This window comes from Centrocercus urophasianus, unplaced genomic scaffold, assembly GCF_019232065.1.
Source record: "Centrocercus urophasianus isolate 14NV4802_14NV808 unplaced genomic scaffold, USGS_Curo_1.0 seq_42, whole genome shotgun sequence".
Classification (NCBI taxonomy): Eukaryota; Metazoa; Chordata; class Aves; order Galliformes; family Phasianidae; genus Centrocercus; species Centrocercus urophasianus.
In genome coordinates, this window is record NW_024885000.1 from 1,505,150 (window position 1) to 1,532,639 (window position 27,490).

General features: G+C 41.8%; 2 protein-coding genes across 2 annotated transcripts; both read left to right on the top strand.

Moving 5' to 3' along the window:
- Positions 1-56: 56 nt before the first annotated feature.
- Positions 57-3,172, top strand: BCAS2 (BCAS2 pre-mRNA processing factor). The gene is made up of 7 exons (XM_042833651.1): positions 57-185; positions 267-359; positions 427-497; positions 567-728; positions 1,700-1,750; positions 2,352-2,432; positions 2,953-3,172. The coding sequence occupies exons 1-7, from the start codon at positions 93-95 to the stop codon at positions 3,077-3,079; spliced, it is 678 nt and encodes a 225-aa protein (XP_042689585.1). The 5' UTR covers positions 57-92; the 3' UTR covers positions 3,080-3,172.
- A 308-nt stretch (positions 3,173-3,480) lies between these two features.
- On the top strand, positions 3,481-26,836 carry TRIM33 (tripartite motif containing 33). The gene is made up of 20 exons (XM_042833633.1): positions 3,481-3,925; positions 8,227-8,345; positions 8,451-8,598; positions 10,677-10,809; positions 12,181-12,297; positions 14,536-14,650; positions 15,264-15,410; positions 15,914-16,031; positions 16,611-16,855; positions 17,096-17,260; positions 18,082-18,282; positions 19,627-19,759; positions 20,045-20,108; positions 20,367-20,526; positions 21,602-21,948; positions 22,416-22,539; positions 23,428-23,502; positions 24,100-24,252; positions 25,848-25,898; positions 25,981-26,836. The coding sequence occupies exons 1-20, from the start codon at positions 3,481-3,483 to the stop codon at positions 26,191-26,193; spliced, it is 3,273 nt and encodes a 1,090-aa protein (XP_042689567.1). The 3' UTR covers positions 26,194-26,836.
- Positions 26,837-27,490: the final 654 nt, after the last annotated feature.

Consider the following 27,490-nt stretch of genomic DNA (forward strand, 5'->3'; position numbering starts at 1 on the left):
GGGCGGGGGGTGGGTCCGGGCGGTGCGCGCAGGCGCAATGCGAAGCGCCGCTCCGTCTGAGGGTGGGCGCATGCGCGGTAGTCGCGAGCATCATGGCGGGACCGGGGTTGGTGGCGGGAGACGTGGTGGTGGACGCACTGCCCTACTTCGATCAGGGCTACGAGGCGCCGGGCGTGCGCGAGGCGGTGAGTGCGGGCCGGGCCGAGGCGGTGCGGTGCGGTGCGGTGCTGCGCGGTTCGTTCCCGCCTGACGCCTCTGTGCGTTAGGCTGCGGCTCTTGTGGAGGAGGAGACGCGGCGCTACCGTCCCACGAAGAACTATCTCAGCTACTTGCCGGCACACGACTGCAGCGCCTTCGAGGTGAGCCGCCTCGCCCCGTCCCGTCGCGCCGTCCCCCCGCCCGCCCCTCACCGCCCTCTCCCCGCAGACCGAGATCATGCGGAACGAGTTCGAGCGCCTGGCGGCCCGGCAGCCCCTGGAGCTGCTCAGCATGAAGAGGTGAGGGGTTGGCTGGGGAGGAATGCGGCGCGGAGCTCCGGGCGGGATCCGAACGGCGCTGCGTTTCAGATACGAACTGCCGGCTCCCTCCTCCGGGCAGAAGAACGACATCACGGCGTGGCAGGAATGCGTTAACAACTCTATGGCGCAACTGGAGCACCAGGCTGTGCGCATCGAGAACCTGGAGCTGATGTCCCAGCACGGCTGCAATGCTTGGAAGGTGTACAATGAGTAAGGCTGAGGCTGGAATGACAGCCCGTGAAATGGGGGTGTGGTGGTTGAAGGTAGAAACGCTGTCCTGCTGATCCTCTTCACCAGAACTCACTGTTGAAATGGCTAAAAAACATGTGAGAGTGTAGCTGCAAGAAGCAGCGGGGCTGTTGCAGACAGGGAGCTTCAAAGGAGCGTCAGCTTAACTTTAAAGAAAAGTGAAAAGAATGCAAACCATACCTTTGTGAGAAGGCCTAGGGGCTGTTCAGCTTAAGAGAAGGGCTCTGGGTGGAGGATCTGGAGGTGCTGGAACAGCTGCCCAGAGAGACTGTGGATGCCCCATTCCTGGAGGTGTTCAAGGCCAGGTTGATTGGGGCCCTGGGCAGCCTCGGCTGGTATTAAATGGGGAGGCTTGTGGCAGGGGGTTGGAGCTTCATGATCCTTAAGGTCCCTTCCATCCCTGACCATTCTGTGATTCATTCTGTGATCTGCTGGCTTACATACATTTGTCAGATAGAGAACTGTTTGTGCGCAGGCAGTGTTACAGAGTGGGGAAAAAATGCTGGTTACAGGTGAGCTTAGTGTGTAAAGCAGAAGATTGGCAGTAAGGTGATGAGATACTTCAGTACTGTTCTAGTGGAAATAGTGTGAGCTTACAGTAACAGTCTTGAAAATAAAAAATCACCACCAACTATTAGATGTGGCTTTATAACACTGTTACCTTATAACCCTTGTCAGCAAGGGTTGAATGTAGTGATTATTAAAGGTGTCTGTCTTAAAGCTGCATATGTTGTAATGCTATCAAGTTGCCATAACCTTATAACCTTCAGGAGTGCAAGGCACAGACTGTGCTGAGAACAAGCGTGCTGCTTGCCCTGAGTGGATGGCTGCATGCTGAACTCTTCTGGAATAGTTACATGAGAGGTTGGTTAAATGGGTCTAACCTAGTAACTGTATGTTTTTCTCGTGCTTTGCTTCCATTCTGCTATTAGACATCTGGTTCATATGATAGAACAAGCCCAGAAGGAGCTTCAGAAGTTGCGGTGAGTGGTTTTTCATAGCCTCATGCTGAAGTTGGAAGGAATATAGAAACTCCCCACCCCCTCAGCTCTGAAAGAGCCATGTTTATGCTGCTGTAGTGGTCCAAGGAAAGAAGATTCACCTTCCCCTCAATCCTTCCCTGTTGCATTTACGACGTCTATTCCACTCAAAGTCTGTGGTTGTTTTTCTTTGTTGTTTTTGTCTGAACCTCTGCTTTGAGCAGAATGAATTGTGGTAGAGACCTCTCTCAAATGCAATCATGTTTCCTTTTCACTGCTGATAACCATTTTATTTAGCATGCAGTTGGCTCAGCTTGCCTGATATTAGGTTTTGTTTTCAAGTGAATGCTTTAGCAAGTTTACTAAATTACTGAGGGACAGAGGTGCTTTGTTGAAATGATGTTTTTAATTTTCTGTTGGGATTCTGAATGTTGTATTACTATTTTGTGGTGGTTAGATGCTGCTGCACCAGTGCTTCCTGGTGGGTACTTCCAGGACAGTGAATTTCAAGCAGCAGATTTAAACATTCTTGAATAAATGAGACAAAGAAGGAAAAAAAAAAAAAAAAAACCTAGGTTTTTGTTTTTTTTTTTTTTTTTCACAGGGAAAGCATACAGGATCTGAAATGGCAACGAAAGAACATGCAGCTCACAGCTGGAGCTAAGCTACGAGAAATGGAATCCACGTGAGTAGCTGGAATTTTTGGTACCCCTTCCAGGAGTGTTTCCTGTATAGAATTCCCTTATGGAGAACATCATCAGTTTTTCTGTACTGCCATAGCAGATCATCATATGGCTGCTGTTGATTTGCACTGTTTTAGAGGGTGTATAGTTCAGCTCTGTGTAATGGTCACTGTGAATGGGTGACCCAGTGCGTGACAGCAGCTTGAACTTCTCGTGTGGATTGTTTCTGAAACTCTTCTTTATCAAAATATTGGACATCAGTGTTTTTTAGCATCTTTTTCTTTACGACATTTCATTTCCTGGATTACATGTTGAAGTTTAACTGTTGAAAACATCTTTTTCTAACCGTGGTTGTTCAGATTACTCCTGGTGTCAGCTGTGTCACATACTGAGACAGATGCTGGTTGTTTGTGTCCTTGTGCTTTGCCACAACTTGCTGTCCCACTCTTTTGATTTTGAATCAGAGGAGTGTTGTAAGCCCTGGTAACACCTGACAGCTTTCTTAAAATTGTTCCCTTCCAGGTGGGTGTCTCTTGTCAGTAAGAACTACGAAATTGAACGAACAATTGTGCAGCTAGAAAATGAGATTTCCCAAATCAAACAACAGCACGGGGAAGCGAACAAGGAGAACATCCAGCAGGACTTCTGACAGCTGCTCTCTTCTGACCGCTGCTCCGTGTTTTTGCATTTCCTACTGTGCTGTAATAAGCTTTGCTTTGCCCAATAAAGGCTGGTCCTCTCACCACGTGGTTGATGCGTATTAACGACAGTTCAGCGCCGTGCCGGGACCTGGCTGCGACCTCCGCGCGCGTGGGGGCGCCGTCGGCAGCGGCCAATCGCCATTCACGCCGGAGCGCTCGTAGAGGCGCGCGCGGCGCTCTAGCCGGCGGCGCGTCACGTGACATCGCCTCTCGTCTGTCCGCGCACCGCTTCGCACCGGGCGGCCACGCCTGCGCGAGCCCCGGACCCGCCCTCCCGCTGGGGAGCGCGCACGGCGCGTTGTGACGCTGTGCGTGCGCGGAGCGGGGAGTCGGGTTCAAAGGAGGAAACATGGCGGAAAACAAAGGAGGCGGCGGCGGCGGGGAGGGGGCTGCCGAGGCCGGGCCGGGCGGCGGCGGCGCTTTGGAGCCCGCGGCCGCGTCCCCCTCGGGCGCGGCGCCGCCCGCACCCTCCGCGGCGCCTCCCGAGGAACGGGAGAGCCCGGGCGCGGCGGCGGCGGCGGAGCGCGGTGTCGGGGAGGCCGAGGCCGAGGCGGGGCCCGGGGTGGTTCCGGGGCCGGGCCCCAGCCCGGTTCCCCCGCTGACGCCGGCGGTGCCGGGGCCTTTCTCGCTGCTGGACACCTGCGCCGTGTGCGCGCAGAGCCTGCAGAGCCGGCGCGAGGCTGAGCCTAAACTGCTGCCCTGCCTGCACTCCTTCTGCCGCCGCTGTTTGCCCGAGCCCGAGCGGCAGCTCAGCGTGCCTGTGCCCGGCGGCGCCAACGGCGACGTGCAGCAAGGTGAGCGGGGCGGCGGGCGCGATCCCGGGGCTGTTGTGTGCCGCTTTCCGAAGCCCGGCCGGCGGGGACTGCGCGCGTGACCGCCGGCGATGCGGTGCCGCGATCCTCCGGAATCTCCCGGCTCTCGGCTGCGCTCTCGCGTCGCGCTTCCACGTGAGAGCTGGAACTTCGAAGTCGATCTGCTCGTTCGGGGAACGGCGCTGCGAATCGCGCCGTGCTTTTTGTTTTGGCTTTCAGGGATGCTGCGTTAGAGGCGCTGCTCTGAGAGGTGCTGAGCTGCTCGGTTCTACAAATAATGCCTTCTCGGCGGTGCTACCGGGTGCCCCAGGGTGCGGCTTGGGGTGCATCGTTGGGAGCGCAGCGCTCAGGCGGGTGGCACCCGGTTACCTTCTGTGCTATGGAAGGAGATTGAACCGCAGCCTTGGGTGGTTCCTCAGGTCTGAGCCCGGTCCCGTGGCCAGCAGGACTCTGTTTGGCCACTCGTCTAATTTTGGGAAGGACTCTGGGTTGCGTAGCAATGTGTTGTCAGATGGTTCCACGAGGAATAACTCAGCTGTGGTGGTTCTGCTGGCTGTGCTGACTGCAAGCAGTTCAGCTGGGATGTAGATCTAAGAAGGTCCATCGCTTCCTCAAGCACGAGGCTCCCAACACAGTTTATAAACGCACTAACTGAAGCACTCGGTTGATCTTGGGATCTCCCTTGCTACGTTCCAAGCTCTGTGTTTTACATGGTGTGTGCTGAAAGATATTGTGAAGTTAAGCTCGTTGTAGCAGTAATTAGCAACATTGTCTGAATATATCTGCTTGGGGTACAGGTGTAGTGAAACCACAGAGTTTCTCTTCTGAGTTACTGATAACCTGGAACCTCAATTCTTGTCACCCACATTGTCAGAGTGCTTGATGGTGTGCTTTGGTGAGATAAGAGTTCATCTCCTGATCAGGACCTCACAGATGTCACGAGTGAGGTGCGTGTGTAGGATCCCCGCTGGTGGAGCTGTGTGTTCCGTCTGTAATCAGTCTGTTGGTCTGCACGACCAAACGTGTTAGTGCAACAGGTCACTAAAGAGCAAAACATTGACTGACTAGAATTGCAGAGGTGCAGTTTTGTGGACAGCACATTATGAATGCAATCAGTTGAACAGCACATGAAATGTTTACCAGCAAATCAGGTGAAAACAGGCATTCTCAGTGTAGAGAGGGCACCCTCTTGCTTAGCCTCACAGGTTCACCCCCTCTTGGCATAGATGGATAGTCACGAATCCCACTTCCACATTTGTATTATCCTTAACTGTGAGCAGATGTTTCTTCATGAAGGAATTATTGGAAAATAATATACGTAGCTGTTCCTGAAGTGGGTTATGTGCAACCGAAGGCCGTCTCTGTGCTGCACTATTCTACATGCATCCATGTTTTCCTGCTATTTTTCTGTGTGCCTGTGACTACATAAAAGAATCACAAACACAATGGAAAATTACTGGTTCTTTTGATAGTTTCCTGGTTGTTTTCTTAATTAGTCTCAGGTTTTTATTCCTAAGTATTGTCAGTACTTAAAATCATAAATGTGTGTATTTATTGGCTAATAACTGTGAAAGCTGCTTGAGCATGGGTCAGATACACACAGAGCAGTTCTCTGACAGCACTGTGCTGCTGTTCTGGTGGGTTGAACAGTAGGAATGCTTGGAAGCAGGAGCTGCTGGTGGTCTACATCAACATCTACTCTGCCCTGTTGTCATTCCCTTGAGATGCTGCTAATGAAGACAGAAGAAGGGTTTCAGTTCCTAAAAGTTTAGAAACAGTGACCAAACATAAAAGCAGTCATCCAGAGTTGTGGCTTTATATATTTTAAATATGTATGTTAGGTATTTAGCACGTAAACTAGTATCTCATACTCCTTCTAATTACTTTTAGGACATTGGTTTGTGCACTTTATTTGGTGGATGGGTGATTTCTCAATGCCTGATGTTTCATCTGTCCAACTGTACCCTTTCTTTTAGGTTGAATAGCACCCTACAAGAAAATGCACTGTTGTGATTTTTTTTTTTTTAATCACAGTATTAAAAAACGTTTATTTTTAAGTTAAGAGACTTCAGAATGTTAAAGGGGCTGTAGGGCAGCTTTCTTACCCACCCAGAGCTGCTGCAGAGTGGTTACTATGAGGTGTCACTGCTTTGCTGAGGTTGTTGTTTATACTCTCTTAACATTATGTCAGTAGAGAGAACGTGTGGTTCTCCCAATCCCTTGTGAATGTCCCAACCTAGCCAGCCTTCATTAGGCTGGAAGCTTGAAAAAGAGCTGCAAGTTGCTTTCAGAAATGCCAAGGAAACAGAAAATTAGTCAGTGTGTATGGATGTGTAATTCAAGGAAAAATACATTTAACGCTGAGTGCTGCAATTCGTAATGATTTATTATTTTGAGATGCTGAATTCAAATCCCATTCCCAGGGTTTGTGTATTTAGAAACACTGTATTAAATTACATCTTAAATTATGCACTAACTATTTTTAATCAGCTTTGGAAGGGAGGGGAGATAAAAATGATATTACAGCCACACAAACGTGACGTATCACTTAAAGTGAGCTTGACAGTAACTGTTTTCACTGAGGAAAGTTTGTAACTATTGCATCTTCAGAAACACACGTTGGAGCACTTAAATTCCCAATGGATGTGAGTGCTTTGCACGTGCAGTCACTGCCATGGATGCTTTCATGCCCTGAACATGGCAGGCGTTCATTGCTCTGCATGCAGCTACGTGCCAAGGGTGAGCATGGAAGGGAAGTTTGAGTTGCTGGATTGCACAAGTGCTTGCCAGTATTTCCTGAGCAGTGAAGCATCGTTAGGGCAATGCAAACATCTAAAAGGATTTTGAACTTACTCACGATTAACTTCGTGCTTCTGTTTTGGAAACCAGTCTGACATGTGTCAGCCCAAACCAACCTGTCTTTAAGAACAGGTATCTGAAGTGGGGTTCTCTTCAACAGCAGTGAGGGGTGAGGAAGGTGGATTGCTCCTGGATGATTTGGTGGAGTTTGGAGCTGGTTCTAATTGAGGTTGTAAACATCAACAGAAAAAATGTAAGCAGTTTCTTTGCAATCAGTGTCCTCAAGGAGGATGGCAGCTGCTGAGGCCACAGGTGTCACGCTGGGCCCTGTGTTCAGTGCAGGCCTGGCTGGAAAGGGCAGCTTCCCTGTTAGCTGAGGGCTGTAATCTTCTGTATGTTGTTCAGTTGCACTGCGATTTGCTGCAGGATGAAGTTGCAGACATTGTTCTGATTTTGCTTTTTCTCCTCAGTTCACTGCAGTCGTACCCTTCCTGACTTACTTTCATGTCTGTTTTAACTTGGGCTGCTTTGTTACTCCTCCTGTTGCAGACCTGGGGAAACTCCCTCTGTCCTGGCGGCATGGCAGGCAGGAGTGGCTCACCGTGCTTGAAGGAGGCAAGGGCAGCTAATCACCAGTGTGATTTATCTCCTTGTAATAGATTTGGTGTTCTTTTTGAGTATGCACAAAGAGCTCAGTGTCGTCCAATTGCATTTACTTTTCAAAGTCTTTCAGGTATGCAAATGTACAAAAACTCTCAGATAGTTTGAAAGCACCTTCTTGAAAAATATATTCACAACAAAAATATGTAGGAACTTAAGACTGGATGGCATTTCTGGGACGAAAGCAGTAAGTGCCTTTGGAGTGGTGAACAGGTGCTTAAATCTGTGCAGGTTGTTCCTAGGACATCCTTGAGAGTCAGTTTGGTACGTGCAGTGACTTCTCTGCAGTTGAGCTGAGGGTTTAGAACTGTAAGTTAGCAAGTACAGAAGAAAACAAAGTGGGCTTTTTGGAGAACGCTGGGGAAGGAATTAATGTACATGTTACCTCTTGTTAAAACTGTGTGTGTACTTTGTGAGTATGTCTGTAAATGGGTGGTGTGCTGCTGACAGGCAGGTGCAGTCGGCCTGAGAGGACTTGTTAGTAGAAACTTGGAAGCGTTTTTGGTACTTGGTATTAGTTCTGCTTTCTCTGTAGAACATTCCTTGAAAAAAAAACATCCTGAAACCTTCAGGTAAGTCGTGATGTTACATCTGCCTCCCCAACCCGATGGAAATGGGCTGTGTTAGAACATAGCCTCTGTTGTAGGTGGGAGAATATCATCGTGCTTTGGTACTCAGACATTCTCTCGAGCATCACTTGAAGGGCTTTCTATTCTTTAGCTTGGCTGAAAGTGCTGTGGATCTGTTGGTGACTGCTGAAATGAGCAGTCTGAGGATTTTGTGTTTGTTTTCCCTATAACTAAGAAACATTTTGTGTTTTTCAGTTGGGGTAATCAGATGTCCAATATGCCGCCAAGAATGCAGGCAGATAGATCTGGTGGATAACTACTTTGTGAAAGACACATCAGAAACACCGAGCAGCTCTGATGAGAAATCAGAACAGGTACGGTGCTTTTCTGCTTGCCAGAATTCCTGTGCTGTTTGTTTTCCTGTGTATGTTAACGCTTCCCAGGAAAGTGATGACAGCTGACCTTTCTTCCCTTTGCAGGTGTGCACAAGCTGTGAAGACAACGCTAGTGCTGTGGGATTTTGTGTAGAATGTGGGGAATGGTTGTGCAAGACTTGCATAGAAGCTCATCAGCGAGTAAAATTTACTAAAGATCATATGATCAGAAAAAAAGAGGATGTATCTTCAGGTGAGTGTTTGGATATCGTTTAGTCCTGCCTGTAGGAGTGGTATTTTCTCTTTGGCCCATGTGAATATAGAGGGGGAGGATTATTTGGGTACCAACCAGCTCTTTAGCTTTCTTCAAAGACTTGGGAAAAATCTATGAAATGCTATCATTGCAAAATTCGTAGCTTTAAAAATAGAGGAAAAATTAAATTTTAAACTGAAATGGCTTATTTACTAATACTTTGTACTGTTTGATGTTCTGTGTAGTAAGTGTCCTCAGCACAGAAGAAGCAGAATGAGACTGTCGTCTTTGGAAAGAATTTAGATCAGTTCTTAGTGATCCTTTTAATTAATGAATGGAATAACTAAGTGGAGGGGTTGGAATCTGGGAAGCACTGACAGCATGGTGGTTATATCCACTGGCCAAGGAAATGAGATCATATTTTGTTGTACTTGGTTATAATGAGCAATTATAGTTCACCCAGTAGAAAAGTATATACAGATAAGCTTACAGTCATACTCAGTATAATATTGCAGTTGCATTGATGTTGTTGAGCCAATTGGAATTTGAATTCATTCTTAGGTTTTATCTCCTGGTTAGCAGAAATTAATGTGCATAGGGAATGTACAGTTGAAGCATGCAACTTCATTAGGGAAAGTTAATTCCTCAGCTATCATTTGATGGTGTCATTTGCATTCTATGGAAGCATTGGGGAAAACATTCCCAGAGCAGGTAAATGTAACTTTCACTGTGTAGAGAGGATAGGTTCAAATTTGCTGTTTCTCCATCTAAAATTAGTTAAGATCTTCATGATTGTTCTGTTGTGCCACTGCAGAGTCGTAATACTGCACTGCTTTCTTCCATTGTTTTTGGCAAAATCTTAGTAGTAGTTAAAAATTGTTACTGTTGAGCTTATGTCCTGTGGACAACAATCTTGTTTTGCTTGTTGTATCAAGTAAACTTTTAAGGTTATTTAAATTTAAATGTCTTAATCCTAGTAAGCAATAACCAATTAATGTTGAGTCAAATGAGAGAACTCTGCAAAGAATTAGTAATGTTTTTCCTTAGGACTGCTGTATTGTGGCCATCTGGGTGATAATCTAACCCCTGTACACTTCAGTAACCTGAGTGTGGGTGTGCCCCAAAGTGACTGTTCCAATAAGGTTCTTTATGAAGATGGAATCTGATAGCAAGGCCATATGGCAGGAATGTAGCCTACATTTGGCACACAGTTTTCCTTAGTAACTCTATTGGTCGTGAGGATTGGCCATTCATTATTTGCTCAGAGATTTTTCCTTTCTTGCTTTCTAGGCTGTGCAATATCCTCAGAGACCTGAGCATTCAGTTAGCGTCAGCTTTTGATTCATGAGCTCTCTTTCTTTACCATAACTTGCATGTTGTAACAATCTTCAAACATTTTTGGGACTACAATGCGTTTACTTGTTTTAAACCTTACCTGCTGTGCCTTCCAGAAGCTCCTTTTCTCTGTGCCAAGCTCAAAAAAGCTTTACAGCACCGTGCAGCGCTTTCTTAATGACTTCAGAAACGTTTTCAACAGTATCGATGTGTTTAATTGGAAAAGTCCCCTGCTTTAGTTAGGGCTTAAGTAATTTTATGACCCACAGTAATGTTTGCTCTGCATTTACCACTTCAGTTGCTTATGACTTAATGAGCTTTGTAAAGATTTTGAAGTGATAATTTGGAAGATCTATGGGTATCTGACAGTATAAAAGTTGGAGAAGTTCAGTCTACCCTGTAAAGTGTCAGAGGTGACTCTGCATGGAATTTCATCTGTTGATGTGGGTATGAAATCCAAGTGTGTATACCAACAGTCTTTGCAGGTAGCAGTGTCTTCGGAGTAGTTTTGATGGGGAGAGAAATTCCTCTTTCATTTTGAATACAAGAAAAGTGGGGACAGCTGCAGAACACTGGCACTGCAATTATTTCAATAAGAATGTATCCATAATTACTTCAGGGTGAGAACAGGTTGTCTTTGAATTCTTGTTTCGTACTTACTTAGTGTGGAAGTTGGTAGTTTTGCACTTCAGATTGTCTTAAATTTATTTTAAAATGCAAAAATGGTTTATTTTTAAAAACAGAGGCCGTGGGAGCATCTGGTCAACGTCCTGTTTTCTGTCCTGTCCACAAACAAGAGCAGTTAAAACTTTTCTGTGAAACATGTGACAGGCTGACATGCAGAGACTGTCAGTTACTGGAACACAAAGAACACAGGTACAAATATTACCATGTCTTACCTCCTGTGGTGCTCTGTCTCAGGGGAAGAAATACTATTGATTTCAAACAGTTGTGTCTGAACTGCTGTGTTATCTCTCCATCAGACATAATTCCTCACAAAGGAGAGCATGCGTGTAGTGCTGAAAACTTCAGGTGATCAATTAACTGAGCTGTGTGATTGACTGGGCTCAGAACAATGTCCTCTGGGGTGGTTTGGTGTGGTGAAGCTGTTACCCAGCCTGGTGGTTATCAGTGCTGTCACTATTTGCATGACACACATAAAACACTTAAATAGGAAGTGCTGCAGCCCTGAACACCTGGAAGCAAAAATGGTTTGAGGACAAACAGATGAGGCAGTTTTTGAAAGCATGGATTTTGTTACAAGGTGGTCTCTCTGTTCAGGGTGAATTTTCTAAAGGCAAGGTATCGATTTCACATCATCACTGAATGTGGGGGGGAAAAACAGAAAAATATGGCCTTAGATGATTCAAAATTGCATCATTTTCATGATGGGTGTTGTCTCAGAGCTTACTTTTCTCTCAGCTGCTAGAAAAAAGTTTGACCCTCTTTAGGAGATGTTCAATGCAGCTTGGTCATGTAGTTGCTCGTAGGTTTGAAAAAGCACTTTGCAGTGTTATAATAGAGAATCTGGGGATAAAAATACTCGTTTATCAGCAAGTTGGTCTGCCAGTAACGCTTCTCTATGAAGGTGCTCAACAGCATGAATTTAGATTGTTTGTTTCTTTTTCCAGAGCAGTGATTAGTGTCATAGATTGCTAGAGCAGCCTGGAGAACTTTCACTTTTTAAACTACCACTCGTAGAATATTAACCTTGTATTCCTGCTGCGTTCTTTCATAGGCTTGAGCATAAATATTCTGAAAAGCACTCTTCTTAAGCAAGTCTTTTAGTTTCTTTTCATTCCTGTTTGTGCTCGATGCTAACAGATTAACAGTTCATAAATGGTTGGCTATTGTTTAATGAAAGAATATAACTATTACTGCATTTTCCTCATCTAGTGTTAACAAAATCATTTGTTAGACTCTGAATGGTGTCACTTAGCTGGGTTTTCCATAGGCAGCTGTCTTGTGAAATGATGCAGTGCATTGTCTCCCTGTGTGGTTGAAACTGAGGCACTCGTACAGATACAGTCCCTCTGGACATCGACAGAGAATTTTATTTGTAAATTAAACTGTGTATGTGTGTGTGTGTATGTGTATATATATGTATATAAAAACCCATTTATTTCTGTATTTTTATCATACCTGTCATATTTTATCAAAATTTTGATGGTCACTGTAGCTTTACATCCAAATTGGGGATCCTTATTGGTCCTTGTTAACTGAGATCTTCTTTTGTATGTTGAAAAGGTATCAGTTTCTAGAAGAAGCTTTCCAGAACCAGAAGGGTGCGATTGAGAACCTGTTGGCCAAACTTCTTGAGAAGAAGAATTATGTCAATTTTGCAGCTACACAAGTTCAAAACAGGTAAATACCACAAAATGACTAATTGTTATGATTGCCTCCTTAATGAACAAAGGGGTTGGAAGGATACTGTCATGTTAGTTGATCCTGTATCTTTAGTTGTATTGAACTTTAAAACATTTGGAAAGTTTTCTTTTCTAAACTAGTGTGCTTCTATAAGAAGTTGTTATATGAAGTAAATTTCAAAGGTGTTATCTTTTATGATGGCAGCTTTGATTAGAACTGAAGATTTACATTGACTACAGGTTTTTTTTTGGGGGGGGGGGGAAGATCAAGTGAAACCCCTCTCAGGGTTTCTGTTAAGTTCAGCTCTAGGTGACACAAGTTTTGGCTCTAATCAAGTCCTTAATATGTATTTGTTGTATATGGGAGTTTTGTTGCTGTTCCTGAACTGTGAAGCAAAGCTTGATTTGGAGGCAAATAGGAAGTTGACCTTTTTATTGTTATTATCCAAGCAAAACTTAGTGTATTTTATCTGAAAGGAAGACAAGCTTTTCTTTTGGTAGTTCAGCCTATAAATTCTAGGAATAGCTTAAGATCAAGGTTATCGTTTTTGCATTAATATTTGTGATCATCAGACGTGGGAACCACCTTACTGACAAAGGAGCAAATACATGCTCTCAGAGTCCTTGTGTGAGTGTGGAGACAGTGAGGGCATGTGATTCCTCCAAGCTTTTCATGCACTTAATTGCTCTTGGGAGCTCTTTCAGGAGACCCAGAATGGCTAAGAAGGTGGACAAGTTGTGGATTTGGTGCATGCTTGAAGGAGATACAGAAACCCAGATATGTGGGAAAGAAATAAACTGAAAGCTCAAGAGATGTTACACAATTCTGTGATAAGAATTCAAGGCCAGTAACAGTGCATGGGAATTGTTATTGTTTTTTGCCTGTGGCAAAGTTTCTGGTTTCACTGAAAATGCAGTGAATTTCTGCAGTGTGTTTGGGTTCTGTAAAGGCTGTGATTAACTGCTGAGCCCAGTGGATCATGCAAGTGAGGTTTACTTTCACATGTTGTTCAGTTACGTTGTCAAAGTGTGGAGCATGAGGTCCATCAGTAAAAGCTACAGGGGAAAGGCATTACAGTAATATTGGTAATGATAGCAAGGGGTTTCAAAATGGCATTGTATGTGGTCTAGAAGGGTAAAACAGCATAGATGGAATAACTTCTGGAATTATTGCTATGTGCCAAAACAAGGATGTTTTGTCTGCTGTGTCAATGAAGGGTTAGTGATTTATTTTTTTCCTAATTTAGTTTTGATTTTAAATAGGAAATAGGTTGTGCTATCATAAAAAGGCATGCTTGTCCAAGGAGCTGAAGGGTATTAGACACCAGCAAAGACCATGACCAGAGAGAAAAGCATTGGTTTTTTTGTGGTCATATCAGGATGAACGGCATTACAAGTTGTGATTCCTGATGTAGCTGTGAAAAACCCTTTCAAAAGGGACACTTGAAATCTTTACACTCAGACTGGCTCATGGCAGGGGGCTGTGCCTTCTACAGGCAAAGTAAAGAATCCCAGTGCAGCACTGTGTTGTTGTCAGGGTTAAATTCTGTATACAGAACTCAGCATAATTTGCTTGACTTTTACTTAAACTGAGGAAGAAGTACAGTAATGGACATGATGAAGAGTTGTGAGGTGTACAGACTTAAAGGCCATAGTAGTAAAGTGCAGGAGATGAATGTAGACCGACTTCAGGCAAATCATTAGTGAAAGGAATTCTTAGCTATTGTTTACAGGTATGTAATGACAGTTTTGTTTACAAACTTTCTTGGGGTGGAAGGGTCCATTTCAAGTTCAGGAATGACATCCTTTCTGGTTAGTATACAGTAGCACAACAATTTTAAGGCATCATGCACAAATTTTTCATAGTGAGAGAAGCATAATATGGACATATGTATTTGTGTTGATGCACACATGGAGTTTGCATGTGTATAAATATATGAAGTAGATAAATGGCCAAGACTGTTCAGTTATTTCAAGTCAAACACACAGTGACCATTTGAGATGACATATAGGTCTTACTGTTTAATTTTTTCCCCAAACTGAAATTTTAAATGGCTTCTTCCAGTTGATTAACAGCTATTTCTGATTGAAATTAAGCATGCTGTCAGTTTTGCACGTATTAGAACTTTTTCCATGTTGAAATTGCTCCTTTACCTTGCAAGGGTGGGAAGTTGGATTTAGAGGCAAAATAGAAAGTGTCTGCCTGACATTGCATTTCTCTTCTTTTTTTTTTTAGGATAAAAGAAGTAAATGAAACTAACAAACGAGTAGAACAGGAAATCAAAGTGGCTATATTCACCCTCATCAATGAAATCAATAAAAAGGGCAAATCTCTCCTACAGCACCTTGAGGTACAGTTAAGGGGGAAAATAAGTGTTGGTTCCCTGTTTCCAGTCTCCCATCCAGAACTCACATTCTGTGTTTGAAAGCAGTTTGTTTGGTGTGACTGCAGGTCATGGAAGGCTCAGCATTGCAGAAGTGGGGCTGCAGAGTTTATCTGCCATATTCAGGAGGTATTTAGAGGCAGTTTCTGGTTGGGATAGGAAGCTGGTTGCAGAGTGCTGGCCACCCGTGGCTGTCACTTCCTGCTGCTGGGGTTCCATTCAGTACAGAGCTGGCTGTTTTGTTGGCAACTTATCTGGATCACTCCTCACATCCCTGTCATGCTGATGTGAGAGGCAGTATGAGAAAGAGGGAACTGGTCTGGTTTCAGTAGTTGAGATTTCGCTGTGATAAAACAGGAACGAAGCTCTTATCTGAGCCATTTTCCCTGCACTTTGAAACACATGGAAAGACTGATAGTCTGCAGTAATAAATAATTGTTCCTTGTGGTTTTAGTTTATATAAGCATTAGTATAAGCTTATCTTGCTGCAGTTTTTTGTTATGAGAACTGTGATAGCAGTTTATATTTACCTGTTAAATCTGAAATCTCCATTGTAATAAAGGTTTTTATTTCTTCACAGAATGTAACGAAGGAAAGACAGATGAAGTTAATACAACAGCAAAATGACATCACTGGTCTTTCTCGACAAGTGAAGCATGTGATGAACTTTACTAATTGGGCTATTGCAAGTGGCAGCAGTACTGCTTTGCTGTACAGTAAACGGCTGGTAAGGAAACATCTTCCCACTTGTCTGTGCAGTACAGAGAAAGTTTACTTAAAAGAACTTCCTAAATATTTTGTAGCTTCTCTAAATTGTATCTAAGGAGGAAAAACTGACTTACCTGCACTCCGTTTAAGGAACAAAACAAAACAGCCACTAGTATCACAATGGGCTACGTTTTACAACTTGTAGAACAAGTTTCATTTGTAAATTAAGGACGTAATAGTTTTGTTGTAGGAGTGGGGTAGAGCTCTGTAAAAGCAACTCAGTGTTTCACTTGAGTCATGTAGAAATTGAGTAGCAGTACTGCCATAATACTTTGGGTTCAGTAAAACATTTGTTGTACAGTGGTTGATTTTGCCAGTGAACAGAATGCTTCCCTTGCTATTAACCAGACATGCTAATTATAGTCCTTCATAGTGATCCAGCAGTTTAAACTCAGTGGGCAAATGCACGCTTCTTAACATTACTTTGTTGTCATGAACATTCTTGTTCTTGCTTTCCATTAGATAACATTCCAGTTACGACATATTTTGAAGGCACGTTGTGATCCTGTCCCAGCTGCCAACGGAGCAATTCGCTTTCATTGTGACCCCACGTTTTGGGCAAAGAACGTTGTCAATTTAGGTGAGAAAACTTGGAGTGTTTACTCTGTGATACTTGAACAACTGAGTGAGAGGATTGGAGATACCTAGAGACAATATGATCCATATCGAGACAGAGCTCAGCTTTAGCAGTGCTTTGTGCCATTCTAGCGTAACTTGCTGCTAAAGTCATGCAGTGATGGGATGCTATCCACTGTCTCCAGCATCTTTTCCCAGTGTTTGCTTCCTTACTTACAGAAATTTCATTCTCACTGTGTTATTTTTTTTTCCCTGTTATGACTTTTTAAATTTCTTGTCTTGCGTGTTTATGTTGAACATGAAGAACAGTTATGTCTGTTTTCTTGTCTTGGAAGCTTTGCAGTTACATTCTTTTAGTCTTTCCTCCTTTTTAGTTCTGTAATTTCTTGTTCTTCGGTTTTCTTTTTGCTTTTCTCATGTGTGGTTTCTGAAGGCCTAATGAGAAAATTTCAAACTTAGTTGCTTTGCTACTGCCCCTGTGGGACATCAGTTAGACACATCTGAATCATTTTTCATTTATTGGCCTTTGGATGGTGATGGAAGTGAAACTGTTCACTAGTTCTCCTTTTGTTTTATTCTTCAGGTAACCTTGTTATTGAAAATAAGCCAGCTCCTAGTTACACTCCTAATGTAGTGGTTGGACAAGCTCCTCCGGGGACAAACCACATCAACAAAGCTCCAGGACAAATCAATCTAGCACAGCTTCGACTTCAGCACATGCAGCAGCAGGTGTATGCACAAAAGCATCAGCAATTGCAGCAGATGAGGATGGGACAGCCATCTGGGTCAGTTCCCAGACAAACCAACCCTCAAGTCTTACAGCAGCAGGCAAGTGTCTTGTATGCTGTTATTTCACGTTTCACCATAACACTGAGACTTAAAAAATGACCTTTCAAAACAAAACGGTTTATAAACATGAAAATCTTTTGAAGTTTGACATGCTTTAAGTATGACAACTGTTGGCCTTTCTTGGTGTTATGTAACTAGTAAACCTACTTCTGTGGAAAGAAATCGGCTTCTTGTTTCCATGTTAAAAGCAAAAATTTTAAAAAACAAAAACCCTTGCAGCCTCCCAGGTTGATCAGCATGCAGACCATGCAGAGAGGTAACATGAACTGTGGGGCTTTCCAAGCACATCAGATGAGAATGGCTCAGAATGCTGCTCGTATACCAGGAATACCACGCCACAATGGACCACAATACTCCATGATGCAACCTCACCTTCAAAGACAAGTATATCCTGTGTACACGCTTCATTTGTGCCATCGTGCCAAACTTTCATTACAGTAGATGATACCTCCAGCTTTAAATGTGTTTATCTGTAACTTAATAACTCACAGCTACACATATTTATATGCTTTGTCATATTGCATACTGTACTGTGACATTTTTGCTACTGAATGTAAGAAAATTTAAAACATTAAAATTGAAAAGAATTTGCTTCTTTGTGTTACTAAAATGTACTGCATTTTAGTTCTGTGGAACAAAACATGGCAGTTTTTCACTTTCTAGTGGCATTCAGTTTTGGGATTTATTAAGGAATAGTCAGGAATAGTGAAATTGGAAGTGATGTGATTTAGAGGCTTTTAAAGAAACCACATTCTGAATTGTTTTTAAATTCAAACTTGAAGCACAGTGCTGAGCAACATATGGTGTTAAAAATAACTTCTATCATCAACACTAATGTGACTGGGAAGCCAAAATGACTTGGAACAATTAGTGTTTGTACATAGATACATGAACTCTAGAGTCCTCTGGAGGAAGTCATTACTTCAAGGAAATAACATCAGAATAATTTGTCAGAAATTCAGGACAAATCTGTACTGTATATTTAAGATCTGGTCACTTGTTTTTCCAAGTGAACATACATAGCAGTTGCTTTGCATTCAGTGCTGTCAGGTAACACTGATAGGAATTTGATTTTATGTCCATCCCCCTCCATTACTAAATTTGTGTTGAGGACTGCCATACAGTGCACGTGTTGTGATTTTACATGCAGGCTGGCTACAGGATTTGTCTCTAATGCAGTCGTTGTCTCTTCTCTTTTCCTACAGCATTCTAACCCTGGGCATGCGGGGCCTTTTCCAGTTGTTTCTGTGCACAACAACACTATTAATCCAACTAGTCCTACTACAGCAACAATGGCAAGTGCAAACCGTGGCCCAACCAGTCCGTCTGTTACAGCAATCGAACTCATTCCTTCCGTAACAAATCCAGAGAATTTACCTTCCCTGCCAGATATCCCACCCATCCAGGTCAGTGGAGAAGACCGAGCCATTATGCTTTCTTCATCTTATTTGGTTGTCAGTGTTTGTGGAATGGTTTAATTATTTAAAGTTGAAACATATTTGAAGTCTTTAGCCCTGGCTTTGGATGTACAACTGTTTTTGACTATATGGGGCTGGTATACTTGGCCTGTGGCAATGCTGGGTGCTACAATAACTTAAACAGAGATTTATCTGGAGTTTTGGTTTTGGTGTCTGCCTGGAACTGCAGCGTGACCACTGCTGCCTGGATGGTCTGTCACTGTACAGGAAGCAACCTGCTTAAAAACACATCTTAATTTCAAAGCATCTGCTGTAATACTAATAATTTTGTAATTTAATCTGAAAGAGTTGGGTTTGAGGGCCTTGTGTTTGTTTTTCTGATGAGGCTGCAGGTAATGTTTGCTACTAACTAACATCAGAGCAACAAAAGGAAAGGCTCGCATCTCTGAATGTGAATGATTAGTAGTGCTGAAGCTCTGTTCAGGCAGAACAAAAAGCAGTTTAACTGATTGTGACCAGCTGTACCCCATCAGAAGTTTTGTATATCAAGTTAGAATAATTGATAGTGATTTCTAAAACATAAACACGCAGCTTCTAAGTGCATTGAAAACACAGAATACTATAAAGATGCTGGGTTTTTTTAAATATCTTTTTATATTTATATTCATATATAATTGCTGTTACAGATTTTGCTTAATGAAAGAAACCTATCCAGTTCTTTCAAGCTTAATCTTTCAGAGTTGCTTTCAGACATAAAAAATCACTTTGAATAAAATATGTTTCAGAGACATTGTTCAAAATTATGCTGTTGTTTGGTAGGTCACTTGTTTGTAGTTAAAGTAACAGGGTGTCTTTTCCCTTGTTTGTAGTAGTGTCTAAAATGCATGTTAAAAAAAGAATGAATGGCAGGAGGAGAATTCACATCATATTAAGGAAAAACAAGTTCATGATTTCTCTTAATATCGTAATTGTGGAATCACTCTTGCAGCATTAGTAATAAGCTAATTAATTAGTCTAACAGCACTTGTATGATTAACACACTGGACATCTGGGAATCAAGACAGTCTGGAATGGCCTAATGTTAATTGCACATCCTGACCATAGTGGAAGAACTCAGATAATCAGGGGCTTCTGAAAAATCTTACATGGAGTTTTTAAGTAGGGGATTCTGTTTGGACAGAGTGATTTCTGTATGGAACTGAGAAAAGTGTTTGCTGATGCCCAAACTCCTTGAGGAGATGGTGATCAATTCCAGTGAAGATGCTGATCGCAGTGTAAAGATGCAGAAACTTAATTAGGCCTCTGATTCAAATTCTTGTTTTTGCCTTTCAGCTTGAGGATGCTGGTTCAAGTAATTTGGATAACCTTTTAAGCAGATATATCACAGGCAGCCATCTACCCCCACAACCCACAAGTACCATGAATCCTTCCCCAGGACCTTCAGCTCTATCTCCAGGGTCATCAGGTAAAGGCAATGGGTATTTCTATCAATTCCTGCCATGAAGAAAGTGATATTTTGTAAGATTAAAAATTGTCTTTTTCTCGGAAAAAAGTTCTTCTGGGAACTTAACTTTCCTTGAGAAATATCTTTACGGTAACAAGCTGCCATCATACGAATGCAGCATTCCAGATATGCATACAGACTGATCTGTCTGTGCTATGTTTCTGTCTTATGTTACTGCAACCCATTTTTGTTGGGTGTTGTTCAGTATGTTTGTACCAAGTTGATTTCTACGCTGTTTCTTTTCAGGTTTATCCAACTCCCACACTCCTGTGAGGCCACCTAGTACCTCCAGCACAGGAAGCAGAGGAAGGTGAGTATGTGGCAGTAATGCTGCCATCAGACAGAGGAGTCAAAAAGTGAATTGCAAAAGGTCAATAGGGCTTTATTGTAACCGTGACCCAGTAACTGGGGAATGCTTACAGGAGGGAGATTTTTATTTAAAGCAATTCTCTGCTGGCTCGTATCTTGTAAATATCGTGACACGCTTTGCCTTGAAATCATTCAGGCACACTTCAATTTCTTTGTTCTAATGCATTTTCCTCTTATTTATGTGTCCATATCTTTCTAGCTGTGGCTCCTCAGGCAGAACTGCTGAGAAAACTAGTGTTAACTTCAAGTCTGACCAGGTAAAAGTCAAGCAAGAGCCGGGGACAGAGGAAGAGATATGCAGTTTCTCAGGAACAGTAAAGCAGGAGAAAACAGAGGATGGCAGAAGGAGTGCTTGCATGGTAAAGTTAGTTTGTGAAGCAGTATTTTATAGTATTCCTAGCAGCATGGTTAAGAATCCTGAAATCATAAAGCAGTGTTACTTTTAGTCTTCATTATCCCTTTAACAGCCTCTGAAGACGGTGAGATATTTTGCTCACAAAATATATCTTTTATATATGTATATATAAAAATATATAAAAATGTGTGTGTATATATATATAATGTGTATATATATATATGTATATATATACACATATAATGTATATATATAATGTATATATTTATATACATATAATGTATATATATAATGTATATATATATACTTCACGAATGTGTCTTTGAACATTAAGTGTGGGCCAGCTCTAATGTTGAATTGTTTTTGTAGCACTGCTAAAGCTCTTAATTATTAGAGATTTGTGACATAAATACCAATAGGATGGCACTGGCAGTCGTGCAGTGACTTGCTGTCTTAGGTAAACATTAAATGATGGCAGATACTTCCCTTGCTGATTGGGACAGGACTTGATGTAGTGATATGGCTGCAGATCATACCCAGTCCTTCAAAAGTTTTGTGTGTTGTGTTAGATGGTTGCTTATTGGAAGTAGTTCAGTAGAAGAGTTAGAACTTTATTTTGATTTGGCCTGCGTTTAGGACTTTATCTGTTGATACTAAGATCCAACAGATGTAGCTTAGTCTGCATGTAAGATTTATTAGTTATCAAAACAAAACCTGCCCAGCAAGTGTAGAGCATTTGCTGCTTTTAATCCCTAATTAGTAAAAGCTATGAGTAACCCATTGTTAGTAGGAGATCATGAGGATTTCATATGTATGTATTCGTACTGAGACATCTTGCTGTCAATCAGAGCATAAATAAAAGTTTATCATTTAGCATGTTAGTAGAAATGAGTCTGTTCTTGGGAGGTTGGACTTAAAAAAAAGTAGGTTTCAGGTCTCGTGTCCACAGAATGATGTGCTGCTTACTTGTGCAGATGGTGTGTAGTACTTTTAAATGGTGGGTGATACACTGCAATGTAAGGGGAAAGATGCCCTTGTTAAACTGACTCTTAGGTTTTCCTGTGCTACTTTCATTTCAGCTTAGCAGTCCTGAGAGCAGCTTGACACCACCACTGTCCACTAACTTGCATCTGGAAAGTGAATTGGAAGCCTTAGGAAGTCTGGAAAATCACGTAAAAACTGAGCCAGGAGACTTGAGTGAAAGCTGCAAACAGTCTGGGCATGGCCTTCTCAATGGAAAATCCCCCATGCGGAGCCTAATGCACCGATCAGCTAGAACTGGAGGAGAAGGCAGTAATAAGGATGATGATCCGAATGAAGACTGGTGTGCTGTATGCCAAAACGGAGGAGATCTGTTATGTTGTGAAAAGTGCCCCAAAGTGTTTCACCTGACTTGTCATGTTCCAACACTCCTCAGCTTTCCGAGGTACCAGAACCAGAAACAGTGAATTGGTTCCTGACAGCATCTCTGTGGTCTCAGTCACGTGACAGATTTCAAGATGGTACCAAAAGGTTTTGGTACTCCTCAAGATCTGCCAGCTCTGCATGACTTTTTGTAGTAAAAAATTTGGCGTTTTAAAGGCATGCCTGGATGGTTTTCACATAACTGATGAATGTTTATTTGATGAAAGTATGATCTCTCAAAGTGTGATTCTGTTACGGAAAGTTCATTTTTAAGTCTTGATGAGGAAGTGGTTTTGAAGTATCTGAGCATACTTGGGAGAGGAACACGAGGGCAGGAAAAATGTCCCTGATGGGTATTTACCTTGAACATTATGGGTTATCCCCTATCTTTACATATCCAAGTCTTTAATATTGTACAGTGTGACTTGTAAGAGCCAATGAAAAACTCTTTTGTGGTCAGCACTGATGAGCTTTTTTTTTTCTGTTCAGTGGAGACTGGATATGTACATTCTGCAGAGATCTAAGCAAACCAGAAGTAGAATATGATTGTGACAACTTGCAACACAGCAAGAAAGGGAAAACAGCACAAGGCCTGAGTCCTGTGGACCAAAGGGTATGTCTCAGATTTGTAGGAATCAGTTCCTTGGAAAAAAAGTGCTTTCTGATGTTACCTGTCCCTCGCTATTTCTCACTGTATTTCTGCCTTGACTGCAGCAAATTAATTACAGTAACAGGTTTAACAAAGCAACAAATGATTAATAAGATTATCTTGCTTGTGAGCACATGTCCTGGTCTTAGTGACTGTTTGGAAGTTGTCCATTACACTGAAACTACAGTAATCCAGTAGCTAAAACTTCCATCTAAATGCATCCTCTAATGTACATGAATCTCTTTGTGTTTTAAGTAGGCTTTAAAAGTGATACAGCTTCCCTGCAAATAGTTACGTGAGCCTGGCATGTTACATTTATGCTGTGAGAGATGCTACAAACTGTTGCTCTGTTGTGAAAGGTATAATGACCTTGGCATAATTATTTTTAGCTTTATCAGTCAGCCTGTGCACAAAGTGTTATGGTATTATCAAATCAAATTCCTGCAAAGGAATTACGAGGAAAGGAAAGAAAAACATTTGAGCAGGGAAAGAAGAAAAGTCTGAACTGAGTCTGCAGTTACCTTTGGGCAAATATGATTGTAGTTGATTGGGTTTTTTTAATTTGACTTTCTATTAGTGTGCCTCCACATGTTTGATTTAGCCTTAGATATCTGGCTGGAAGAAGAAAGCAAAAGGGGAGTATATCCCTGCTATGTGAGCAGTAAGATGGTGTTCTACTCCTGCCCCCCCCTCCAATGCCCTCCTAAGGACCTTCACATTTTATAAATCTGTAGAGATCGTACTTCAATTTTCCAGTACAAAGTACAAACCCATTTAAAATTAGGAAATACAAACTTCTGGACCAAGGATAAATTAAAGATGTTAACATGAAGCTGTTTATTTCTTTGTAAGAAATGTGAACGTCTCCTGCTTTACCTGTATTGTCATGAGCTGAGCATTGAATTTCAGGAGCCAGTCCCAGCCTCGGTGAGTTCCTTTTTTGAAATAGCTTATGATTTATTTTTATCATAGCATCTCTGTAAGGCTAGAGGTGAGTTTGGGATGGAACAAACTGCTTCTACTTGAAGCAGGTCCCCTTGATCAGTCTAAATCAATCAGAATTTCATGATTCTGAAGGATACAGAAGCTGATTCTGTAGCTTGTCTGTGCAAAAGCTCTAGCCTCAGTCCTAAGCCCTGATATTTAAAGTTACTCTTGTTGACTTGAAGGAGGGCTTGTCAGGATACTCATTACATTCAAAATGTTACAAGAAACTTTAGAAGAACTTTTAAAAAAATTTTTTATTAAACAATCTTAAGGGATGAGAGAAACTATTTTGACTTTTCCATTTTCAGTTGTAAGGCTAACAAATGTATTGCAAAGTATTGCTGTTCTGTGACAGGTAGAGAAGTTTGGGAAGAGGTTGTTAGAAAGTTTGAGGAAAGGAACTTGTTCCCACTTCAGTGCACATGCATACTATGTATGACAGTATTATCTGGCTGATACTTTGAGAAGCAAAGACATTTAGTGCTTCTGAGAGCTGCGTTGCCCTTGTAGTGACAAATCATTGTTTGTTCTTCACAGATACCAAACTACTACAAAATAATAAAGAAGCCAATGGATTTATCTACAGTGAAAAAGAAACTGCAAAAGAAGCATTCTCAGCATTACCAAACTCCCGAGGACTTTGTGGCTGATGTCAGGTTGATCTTCAAGAACTGTGAAAGGTTTAATGAAGTACGTTAACTTCCAATCTGTTTTCATCTATTTATTTTTTTCTAATTTATTTCAGTATGGTTCTGAAGCTTCTCCAAGTAGAAGCTGTGCTTCCAGTTGTAAAGTTCTTATTATGGAGCAGGTGCTGATTCATTAAATAATGAAAAATTATGCAATTACAGAACTAGCTCTTATTTTCAGCTAGATAAGGAGATCTAAAGTCCTTAAAATGACTCAAACTGTACAGAGTGTTGTTCTTAAACTCAGGACTTAACAGTAGAATTGTATCTATTGAGTAAAATGCTGAGAAAAAGTGCTGCTTTGACAGATACTGTACTGGTTTTTGTGTCAGATGCAGGCTGAATCCAGAACAGCAAATTGTTCATTATTCCTAGTGTCTATCCTTAGTGCTTTAACTCATGGGTAGATGGGCTATCATAAAAACTAGTGCTCAGGAGGTGACTTTGGTGTGGAGTTTATTGTGGAAATGTGACTGACTTTGCAGTGAAGCCATCTGATAGTGAAATATTTGCACCTTGCGAGTGGGATGTGAATTGGAGAGATGCACCATAAGGGTGCTATCATGAGTTGGAACAATGGAAAAAAGATTCTGAACATCAAAACCATCTGTGGTGGTGTACTGCAACAGAGCAGTTGCTAAAAAAAAGCCAGGCATTTCTGAGATAGACCACAAAAAGCCCTAGAAAGAAAGCATTGCCAAGAATGGCTTCTTTGTGATCCTAGAAATCCATCAAATGGTTGATATTTCTTCTGTAAAATGCAAGTTTTGCAGTATTTGGGCAACATTTCTGGCTGTGTGAAGAGCTAAATTGAAGTACACAGATACATATTTAAAATCTTGACTGCTTCACGAGTGCACTAGTGAAAATCAAGTTGAAGTACTTCTTAGATTGTGATGCTGCACGCTGTAATTACAATCATTTGGGACTTTGACAGCCTGACTCCCTTGTGTCTCTGCATTAGGTGGAAGAAGTTGCAATTATGTGAACTTCTCGTTCAAGGGAATTAATGGAGCATCTACTGTAGAGGAAAACATGCTACAGCTCTTAGGGGCAAGAGTAAAACCAGGGAGCAAGGACTGATGGATGTTTTTTTTTAAAAAAAAGGTCTTTCAGACTTGTCTCTCTGTTTAAAATTCCAACTAATGGCAAAAGATGAGTCACATTAACTCTAATATTGAGCAGCACCAGGTCTAGTGCCTCTAAGCCATATTCTCTTAAGGAAAAATGAAGTGGAGTATGCTCCCAAGAAAGCAGTCTTATGGAACACTTAACTGTCAGATTGAACTGAGACTTTTCCATGATAGTGCATGAGTTTGTAATGAAGAAAGCAGTCATGAGTAGTGTGCAATTTATAAAATGACTCGGAGCCATTTACTTGTAAAAAACTGTGTTTTACCAAAGGTTTATTTACCCCATGTTGCCCTCTTAAGACTGTTTTAAACTTGCTTCCACTAAGTTTGAGAACTAAAGAGGTGTAGTCCACAACAAACTGTTTTCCTGTTATGGCTGACTGTAGTCATCCAAGCCTATGCAATCTCATAACTTTAGGAAGGATTATAATTTCATTTTTTTTGACTCTGGTATCCTTTTTAGATGATGAAAGTTGTTCAAGTTTATGCAGAAACACAAGAGATTAATTTGAAGGTAAGCGTTTTAGACCATGCACACTTGGTGAAGGGATGTGCATTTCCAACAGGTGAATATTCCTGTCTTCTTTTATTTACAGGCTGATTCAGAAGTAGCACAGGCAGGGAAGGCAGTTGCATTATACTTTGAAGATAAACTTACAGAGATCTACCCAGACAGGACCTTCCAGCCTTTGCCTGAATTTGAGCAGGAAGAGGATGATGGTGAAATAACTGAGGACTCCGATGAAGATTTTATACAGCCACGTAGGAAACGCCTAAAATCAGATGAGAGACCAGTGCATATAAAGTAATCTAATTATATGGACCTTGAATTTATTGTAAAAACTGTTATTTAAGTGTTCCTGGAATATTACCATGCCTATGGTGGCCGTCTTGAAGAAGCTGATAGCTTTTTAAACAGTATTAGAGTACAAAAACACTTGTACAGAAAGGTATTCTCATCAGAAGGGGAAAAAATTTATTGTAAATTTTTGATGGTTTTTTCTTTTTTTTTTTTTTTTTTTCCCTTGGCTATTTTCTATTTCCTTTCTCTTCCTGATGGAGGGGACACAAACTCATCCTGGTCTCAGATAGAGGTGGATGAATGTTGAAGAGAAGCAGATTTGAAAAGAGATGTTCCATGTACAGATGAGACGGCTTAGTAAAATGTTGTGCAGGACTGGACCAATACAGTTGCTTTGTGTTACTTTCATGCTGGACTATCATGTAAAACTGTAAGCAATTTTCCCCAGATCCCCTCTTTGTGTGAACTGAAATGCGTGTTGGGTCATTGCTTTCATCATCTCATTTAAATGCTGTTGTGAATAACTGATCTTCCGTGTTGATCCAGTTACCTAAATTTGACTTTCTTTACTACATTTTGTGTACAGCAAAAGAAAAAACAAAACAAAACAAAACAAACCATCATTAAACTGTTCTGCATTGGCGACTGTAGGAGTGTGAGTTCTTGACAGGTTGAGACTAAGCTGGTTGCAGCGATTGCTTTTCGGTAGGGCTGGGTGTGTTTGTTACAAATCTGTCCTCATGGCACAAACCCCTGAGTTGTATCATCTGTTCTTGGTCCCCCTAACGAGGCAGAATGTTGTCTTCAGCATTTGTTATCTCATGTTCTGTACTTAAAGAGGTAATAACTGGTTGGGGTGTTTTTCCAGTCTTCCTAAATATCAGTTTCTAATAGACTGCTCGGCAAACAATAATCTGTTAACTACCAAATGTGTAAAATTTCCTGTATTCACTTTGTCTTACTTGTAAATAGTAAACTGAGATTTCTTGCAGATCAGCAACATTTGCTGACCTGTTTTTAAGCTAATATGTATTCTTACGAATTGTTCCTATCAAGAAAAAGATTTGTAATATATGCTGTCTATTTCTGACATTGCATTCATTTTGAGATTATATCTTTTATTAAGAGTGCTACTCAGAACTTTCTTCAGGAGCAGCTTGTGAGTGAAATGGTCTGGAAAGATTGGAATAAACTCGTTGAGACTGGGTTGCTTGCACAGGCCAGGGCTTGGCATTGAATGGTTTCTGGTCAAATACTGAAAAGAGGTCAACGTCTCCATTCCACTTGTGCAGTGCCTGCCCATT